This window comes from Poecilia reticulata, linkage group LG13 (genome assembly GCF_000633615.1).
Source record: "Poecilia reticulata strain Guanapo linkage group LG13, Guppy_female_1.0+MT, whole genome shotgun sequence".
NCBI lineage: Eukaryota > Metazoa > Chordata > Actinopteri > Cyprinodontiformes > Poeciliidae > Poecilia > Poecilia reticulata.
The window spans coordinates 16,432,303-16,441,860 of record NC_024343.1 but is presented as its reverse complement, the minus strand read 5'-3'; the positions used below and the strand labels follow the sequence as shown (position 1 = coordinate 16,441,860).

Below are 9,558 nucleotides of genomic sequence, written 5' to 3'. Positions count from 1 at the left end.
GTGTGTGTGGTGGTGGTGGTGGGGGGGAGAGAGAGCAGGGACAACGCGGTTCGTGATGAGACCACGCTTAAGATGCCCTGACGAGTGTTTGTTCCCGCTGCCTCACTTTCTTTTAAGCTTTTCATTATACCAAAACGATAAACACCTCTTAGGAGGAAACGCTGACTTTGCGCAGGTATAAATGAAAAGCCAGGAAGGGTACCATCTTGCAGCGAGATTATGTTTATGCAATGATAAATCCTCATACCTTGCAAGGGGGATTTTTTTTTCTTAAGGAAAGCATAAGTTTTGCAAACATAAAAGCTAAATATTGTTTCCTTTCTTGACTTATCCATGAAGAATTGATTTAAGAAAGAGGCAAATTTACTATGAATTTTAGCACAGCTGTGCACTCATTAAAGTGTATCATTATGATCGATCGTATTGGGGTCACAAGATCGAGACAAAACAAGATTTTAGCAATATTTTGTGGAAAACTGATAGTATCAACTATCGTAAGTTTGACTGGACCTACGAAGGAGGAGCATTAGAGGAGTCACGGTGGACACTAGCAAGGAGACATTTAAAATGTTCTACACCTAAATTATTAGCACTCGTGAACCAAACCCTGCTTTTATGCACCTTGTTGTGTTATTATACACAGGGCTCAATGATGAGGCTGAAAAACATATTGTTTTGTCATAAGATAAGTTATAGAGCTTAGACTGACTGGCTCGCTTAAGAATAGTCTCTCATTCAGCACTGCATGCACATCAGGCAGTTCAGTTTGTTCCCACAGTAAAAAAACAAGCCTGTGCCAGCTGCTTCGTCCTGACATCTGAACCCTGAACACAGAGATGAGATCAGGGTGGCTGATATAGTTTGAAAGAAATGCAGATTCCTCATTTTTTTTTCTTTTTTTTTTTCTTTACTAAAAAAGACATTTTAAATGGGCTTTTAGTTTGTTTGTGTTGTTTCTGTGAACACGTGCATGATTGTGCAAATATGAGGCATATGGTTTGTTAGTGGAAACTGGCCCACAGAAAAAAGGTTTGAATCACCGGACTAAGTGATAAGTTGTAGTTTTTATATCTATCAAATTTTGAGGCGACTCCATCTACATATGTTATATTTTGAAGTAGAGAAGATGCGCTCATTTAAAAAACTGAGATAGTTTAGTTTTTTCGATCAGGTTGCCAGTATTTTCATAGTACTTATAAATCATTTTGTGCTTTAGCTGTCACTCTTTCTAAATTTCTTTTTTCTACTTAGTACACGAAATATTGCAACACTAAAAGTAGAGAAAGCTTCATTAATGATTATGTTCCCTGCCAGCCTCATACATTGGAGCAAGATGTCAAACTTAAAGGCTCACCTTCACATCCAAGGCTCATAATATTAGCTTAGACTACTTCAGAAAACAAAAAAAAATAGCATCGTGATGAGAAATCAAGGAAAATCCAATTTGTATCTGAATAATCAAGTCAACTTTTAGAGTATTGACTTTGCCTTTAACTTTGTTTCCTGCCATTTGTCATTTCAGCTAAGACAGATGAAGTTCTGAAGGCCAAAGTAGCCAAAAGAGAAGAGGAGGCTCGAAAGAAGCTTGAAGAAGGTAAGTGTTCGTGCTGATGTGTAGAACTTGGAAACGTTGACTTATAAACTAACTTCAGCATCTAACATTGACTATTTTTAGCCAATATGAAAACTGGAAGTAGGGTTAAACAGATTGTGTCAAAATTCAGGAATAAATGGACACAGGGTGATAAATGAGAGTAGTTTTGACCCACAAACACATGAATCTATGCTTAGCAGTTATACAAACAAAAATTGCATACAGATGAAGATCTAATTTTTAGGTCAACAATAATGGACAAAAACATCGTTAGCACATTTTGCAAGTCATGTAAGACATTTATATTTTTAGCTCATTTCCAGTCCAGATTATATATTCCATCTTTCAAATTCTTTAATGTTTATACCGGGTGAATCCTGTTAGGGTCATGGTGTGTGTCGTTAGATGACTTTTAGCGTAGCTACTTTTCTTGCTCAGGAACACAAGTTATAGTATGGACAACTAGAAAATTTCAGAAGAAATTTAAATGAGGCCTGCCAAAGTGTGCCCGTCAGTTGGAACCCAGCGTTCTGATGCTAAAATTTAGCATCATTGCTAAAGTAAGCTACATTGTACTCAATAGCCTGTGGAGAGTCACAAGCATGTTGAGTAACATGGACTTACTCCATTTAGTATATCAAAATAAGTGTGTAAGCTCAAATTAGCTAAAATGCTAATGCTAGCCTAAATGCTGCCAGTGGCATGTGTGGTATAACTAGCACGTTGTCTTACATGGACTTCCTCCATTCAGTGTGCTAAACATGGCTAATAAATAATTACCAGAAAAAAAACCCGCTCATCTCTTAACTCCAAATTAATAACAAGTAATATGATTGTTTATAAAACATAAGGTCTTTTGAAATACTGCTTATCTGCTTAGACACAAGAAATTTAAAGTTGGTAAATTTTGCAAAAGTAAAAATCTGTTGTTTACTTCGTGACACTTGGTTACCAGTAAACACACTCRTCTCTTAGCAACAGATTAGCAACAAATATTATTGTTCAAAAACATAAGATTTCCTCTGCTCTTTTGAAATACTACTTATCTTATACTACTTAACAAGAACTATGCAGTTGGTGAATTTTTTAGAAAAGTGAAAATGATTTATTTTTTGTCAGTGGTAAATATATTATAAAACACACATTTACCACAAAAGTAAAAATCTGATTTATACTTTGTGGCAGTTCGTTACCAGAAAAAATCGCTCATCTCTTAACACATTAATTATTGTTTATAAAACACAATTTCTTTTGAAATACTCCTTATCTGCTTAGACACAAAAAATTTAAAGTTGGTAAATTTTGCAAAAGTAAAAATCTGTTGTTTACTTCGTGACACTTGGTTACGAGTAAACACACACGTCTCTTAGCAACAGATTAGCAACAAATATTATTGTTCAAAAACATAAGATTTCCTCTGCTCTTTTGAAATACTACTTCTCTTATACTATTTAACAAGAATTGTGTAGGTAATTAATTTGGCAGAAAAGTGAAAATGTTTTTTGTTTTTTTTGTCAGTTGGTAAATTTTGCAAAACTAAAAATCAGATGTTTACTTAGTGGCAGTTGGTTACCAGAAAATGCGCTCATCTCTTAGCAACAGGTTGCCAACAAATATTGTTATTGTTCAAAAACATAAGATTTCTTTGTCCCTTTTGAAATACTATTTATCTTACAGACAAAATTCTATCTCTGTTTTCAGACACAAAACAGTGTCAGTTAGAATTTGTTTTGATTTGAATTTGGCTCGTTTTTGCTAATTACATCGCCATGGTTACATGGCTGAAATGCCTGGCTTGGCAAGGCATTTCAATGCTCTCCTTTGCATTGCTATGGCAGGCCCCAATTACCTTAACACGCATGTTTTTGACTGAAGGAGAAAAACCCTGAAGAAATCATAGAAACTGTTGCTGCATCTGAGCAATGCTAACCACTCCTACACAGTGTTAATGGAAATAGATCTCCAACCAACCTAGCACGATCTTTTAATCCCTTTTTGTTTTTTTAATTGATCCTTGGTTGTTTCATTCTACTTGTTAATCTGTCAATAGCAAATCACTGGTTTCCTTTCAGTTGCTACATATAACTTAGCTCAAAAATAACAATATTAAACAATTAACTTATTTTAAAGTACTATTAGTTCAACAGTTGTAACTATTTCAATACAGGGACAAAGTAGACAGCTGTAGTATTTTTGCAATATTTTGGATCTGTTGTGTTTTCTCAAGGAAATTTAGCATTAGCTCTAACATCATTGTTAGCATCATAGGCTAGGTTTAGCAGGTCAATTTAGCAGTGAACCTGGACTATATTGTGTGCAGTCCCATGGAATAATAAAAAACCTGTACAGCAATTTCCAACAATACTTTTTTTTTTTGCTCTAAGCTTGAAAAGGTGTATTGGCGCAAGTCAGGTTTGTTTAAAGTGTGATGCCTTTCAAAAAGCCATCAGTATAAACTACAGATCGAATTAGCATCTGCTGTATGAGAGTTAAACATAATGTTATATTGCCAACATGGAAATCAATGAAAACTGGATTTAAATGTCTCATTCAGTCGCCATAAAACAACCGATGTCTGATACTGCTTTTACACTTCACCTCTACTTCGCGAACCACAAATTCAGGGATGCTGATTACAGTCTGTAGTTTTTATTAGGACAGCTGTGATCTGCATGGAAATGCAGGCAGAAAGGAAGAAACGTGCTTAGCATTGCAGGTGATAAATTCAGTCGAGCTCCTTCACGACCAGCAGCATCGGTTATACACACACAGACACACACACGCACACACACACACACACGCACACTGCCTCAAGATTATCTTGATGCACATTTAAATAAAGTCAAGAGTAATTTGCAGTGGATATACTAACAGTAATAAAAGTCCTCAGATAGAATAATGACCCAGGTCCCTTTACTGACCAGGACATGATATAAATGAGAATATCAAATGTGCCACAAGTGTCTATGTGCACGCCCGCACAGATATGTGTCGTACTGTAATTTGTCCTAGTTTGTGCTTATGTTGATGTTGCTGGATTTAATTTCGTCTCTCTTTGTGTTTTTGTGTGTGTGTGTGCGCGTGTGTGTGTGTGTGTGTACAATCGGTGGCAGCGTGACCTTTAAAGTTAGCTGACCTTTCAGCCAAATGAAAGCGCAGCTATAAGGAACTAATTAGCCCTGCACTTTCTTTTTCTTTCACTTATTTAAGGAATAACTTATTCCCTTCCTTCGTTTTTTTTGCCCCGTTTTGTTTCTGTCCAGTCTCGTTATGATTCACGTTAATGTAATTTGTTTTTCTTTGTCTCAGAGCTCCATCTCCTCTTTCTTCATGAATAGTTTTAATACTTTCTCCCTTTTTTTGTCTAGCAAATTATCTACTAGTTTCATTTCTCCCTGTCAGTGATTTGTGCCTTTTTCAAGCTGCATCCAACCTTGTCACTTTTCTTCACTTCACATCTGCAGGGAGAGTTGTGACTGTCTTTCTTTTTCTGTCTAGCTGTTTATTAAGCAAAGTTCTTACAAAAAAAACAATCGGCTGTATGCCTCATAAGATTTTTTTTTCTTCACGCGAAGGAAGTTTAGAAAAGCAATTTAAAGTGACCCTGATGGCCCTCTTTCTTTGCAAAAGAAGCAAGTGCTTCCATCACAAGTACCTCAATGCACCATCAGAACCATGTAGCTTCATCCTCTTCTGCCCTTCCTCCAAGCACACTAAAACTAAAGAGTTGGACCACTGCTGATGCTAAACAGCAGATCACTAGGGGTCTCCTCGCTCCCTGCAGGGCCTCTCAGAGGTCAGCACGACTGCAAAGTTTGCACTTGAACTGCTAAGTCAACTGAAATGAGAAATCCTTTTAAAGAGAACGGGAGGGGAGAAGTGAACGCTACCACCTACACTCCTTGTTCATAAATAGATCCGCATCCTAGACCGTCGGTGCATTTGAGTTAGTTTAGCCCTAATCGAAACCACTGAGATCTGATTCATGTGGATGCTATAATATGCAAGCTATTATTGTAGCAAACCGCGTACTGCTGAGCCCTGAGAGAAGAGATGGGAGGTGGGGTGGACGGGGTTTATCAGCCAGGTTTACTGGGAGGGAGAGGAAGAAGAGGATCAATAACTGGCCCCGTGGTCATCAGTTAACAAAGTAGTCGCTGCTTAAAAGGAATGTTTGGCTCTCTGGTTAAGGGCAGCCAGATGATGCTAGTGGTTGAAATAGGAAGCGTAGGAAATGAAAGGGGGTCAGAATGAGCGAGGTGGAGGCTTCCTTTGTTAGTTTCATGCCTTGTTTAGGCTATTAAAGCTTAGAAATGCAGCTTGTTTGCCCAGGGGTCTTCAAGCTAACTTGGTGACCCATCTATAATAAGATGGAAATCACTGCCAAAGTTACACAGCTGGTTTGTTTGGACTCTACTTTAACGGGGAACTTTATAAAAGCTCAGTTGTCACAATAAAAGCCATTATTGTGTGATTAGTTTTCTAAAAATAACAATTTATCCTGTTTTATCTGAGGAGTACGTGCTGCTGTGCCCTGTTTTTTGTTTTCTAAGTTTACTTATTTAGTTAGTAATTAGCTCTTATTTTATTTCCAACTTGCTTATATATTTATTTTACTAATATGCCAACATAAAATAATTTATTTACATTAATTAGTTGAAACCTCTGTAAAAGTATAGAATTTGATTTAGTTGTTTTCCAAGGACGGATAGGTATACAACACTATTGAGAGTAAGAAAATGTTTACGCCCCATTCATTTATCTGAAACATAGAAATCTATTTTTCTGGGAGAAAAAAAAACATTTTAACATTAATGTGTGTTTAGATAATGACTTCTATTTTTAATTTGCCACACCACAACTTGAGTTTTCACACAACTCATTGAACATTTAATCTTTGAGTTACTAATAGTTAAAACACCTATTATAAAATAAAGAGAAGTTTCCACAAACTTTTTTGTCATTTAAATACTTAAAATTCTGGATTTTAAGCTGCACCCAAACTTTTCAAACTGTGAGGCCTTGGATGCTAATAGAAAAGATAGAAGTTTCCTTATTTTGAAATTTTGTGAAACAAAAGACATTACTTATCTTAAACTGTGATTTGAAGGATCTTTGGTTAATGTTGGATTTCCTGATCCAACATTAAATAGCATCATAGTTTGTACAATATGCATGTTTCTCCAAATGCCCAAACAAAATGAAATGGCATTTTACTATGTTGCTAAATCTGAAGCCTTCTCCTTGTGTAATTAAAAACATGGTGACAAATCTAGATAAGTGAATTTGGAAAAGTGTGAGATTTTTTAAATGGAAATGTTTGTGGAGACCCTTCTTGATTGTTGCAGTTTTATTATTTATAGGATCTGTTGTTATTTTGATTTTGATTCTTATACTCAAACAAGTACATTGCATAAGTCATACATACACAAACAGTGTTTCTTGAAGCGCTATTGCACTTAATCGAGGGCCAGGGATCTACTTGGATCATTCTTTTGAAAGTAAATTATTCAACATGGCTGTATAATAATGTATGTTGTACGTATTTCGAAAGACCCTCCAGTTTTGTTGCCATGATTTTATTTTCTAACTTCTAAGTCTCTCCATCCAAGCTTACATATTTTAACTTTGTTAAAAGCTTATTGAACAAGGAATGGCAACACAAACCTCAGCAGTAACATATTGTGTTAATTTAACACAACTGTTTTCATCTTTTGTAATGCTTTTAATCTTAACAATTATTTTGAAATTTGTTTTATTGAGAGCTGCTCGATATTAAGGGACAAAATGATTTTGATCTTTTAGATCAAGTTTCACTGTGTCTTATGCTTACGTCTGATGTGAAATTTAGACACAGATTTGCTGAGGCCTATAGTTAGTAGTGGCATAAACATTGTGAAGGTAGGGAAAAAATAGAGAAGGAGAAAAATGTAGGTAAATGTTGACTTATTTCATCATTGCAGAATAAACTTATAATGACACAATGTGTTTTCCGGGTGTCATACTGCCCTAATTGAACAACTTCTCTTTAGATTTCAGAGTAAAGTGTAACACAGCTTCATTTGAATCTGCTCCTTAAAAAGCCTCCAAACGCACACACACACACACACACACACACACACACACCCACACACACACACACGCACACACTCAGTGTCGACTTGTGAAACCTCAGCCCAGTGTGTCATTTGTGAGGCTCTGAGAGAAACGTCTTTTCATCTGTGCTGCCCTTCTGTAAAATACAGAATCATGTAGATATGGATTGGACACTAGCCTATAGCCTACAGATGGTATCTTAGCCTCAAACCTGCTCTGTCCCCATTACCTCAAACTGCCACCAGATTGGGAGATCATATATTTTAATGAGACGTATAATAGCTCTTTAACCCATATCATTAGGGGAATATAGTATACCTACCGTTTGCTCTTTTGGCTGTTAAACGAAAGGACTGTTTCCCTAATTACGTGGTGCGTAGGACAGGTCATGGGTTGGATGTGTACCTGTGTGTGCCTGTGCGCGTGTGTGTCTATGTTCAGGAATTGTATGACCATTAAATATTCAACCGCAACACCCCCCCACTCACTATCCTACCCCCCTCCTTCTCGACCCAGCATCCATTAACGCCTCATCACCGTTTAACTAGCTCTGTTGTCAATCACCTCAGGGCCTCGCCTGAAACTGGAAAATGTCTGGTTCTGGTTTCCTACCTTAAAAAGACAGAATCGAAGTCCACACCCCTTGCTGAACTGATGGATACCTCAGTGAAGGACAATTAAATATTACCGGAACATAACGTTATTAGGGAAAGCGTATCTTCGCCGTCGTTTTTTTGAATGCTCTGCTGAGCAGTTTGGCAGTCAGCTGAAAATTTCCTCTTTGCGAACATGCAATGATAATGTGGGCGTGTGTGCATGAAGTAAATGATGCAATCCCTTTTTTTCTAATTGAAAATAACTAATCCATGGCTAACAAGCTCTTGTATAATCCACAGCCATGTGCCTTCAGTTCTGGCCTATCTTGGCTGTAATAAAAGAACAGGAAATGAGAGGCAAGTGAGAGCGGTGGCTTGGACATTGACGCTTAATGTAATCTGCCTTGAAATCAAATTATTTGACCTGGAAAGCCTAACAATACAAAACTCCTGCCAGGCTGCTGTTAAATATTTAGCACGTGCCTGTCATGAATACAAATGGAGCGCAAATTAGAATCTACAGGCGCGTGACCCCCATATCAGACCCGAGGAGCACAGGGGGGGCTGGCTCTGCTTTAAATGTTTTAATTACCGGGGCCACGGTGTGGCGTGCCACGCTACCTCGCCGAGCCGCGTGGCTTGAAGGACAAGCAGTGAAATTCAAGTGCTGGTAAACATGAGCAATCCGGTGTCCGTGATCTCTTCACATTAACTAAAACATGGGGATTCAAGAAGGAGATTGTTTGAATTTCGCCATGCTGTTGTTGTGCACTTGCTGGACAGTTTGTCACGTACAAAGACATAACAATTACAGCAGAGGAAGTAGAGAAGGCTAAAGGACACTTCTGAAATCAACCATTTCCCCTATTCATCACAAGTACAGCTGACATTTGATAAACACTTAAGACTTGAACTAGTCCCAGACTGTTTTCTCAACATCACTGTTACTAGTGCGATTAGTATTATTTCTCAGCATCTAATTTCTCTAATCAGCAATGCACACATAATGTTGTCTATATAACATCATAACTGTCAGGGATTATTTACCATCAGCAGCCAGAACAAGGAATGCAGTCTGCATTCTCATCATTATGATTTTATGAGCTTAGAGGATACTGCTTATGGCTCTTATTGTAAAGATCTGAAAGGAAGTTGTCTCATTAGCTGACACAATTCTGTAACATAGATGGTCCTCAAAATGTAGAGAACTTCTATAACTCTTTTTGTTATCCTGGCGAGTACGATCACGCGTTTTACTATAACACTGATGGT

The 9,558-nt window shown here is 37.3% G+C and overlaps 1 protein-coding gene across 1 annotated transcript in view; it reads left to right on the top strand.

Moving 5' to 3' along the window:
- Positions 1–9,558, top strand: part of rsrc1 (arginine/serine-rich coiled-coil 1) — a 139,339-nt gene that overhangs the window by 106,062 nt on the left and 23,719 nt on the right. The window contains exon 6 of the mRNA XM_008425877.1: positions 1,523–1,594. Within this exon, the coding sequence (XP_008424099.1) occupies positions 1,523–1,594 (72 nt within the window). The remainder of the gene's footprint in view (positions 1–1,522; positions 1,595–9,558) is intronic.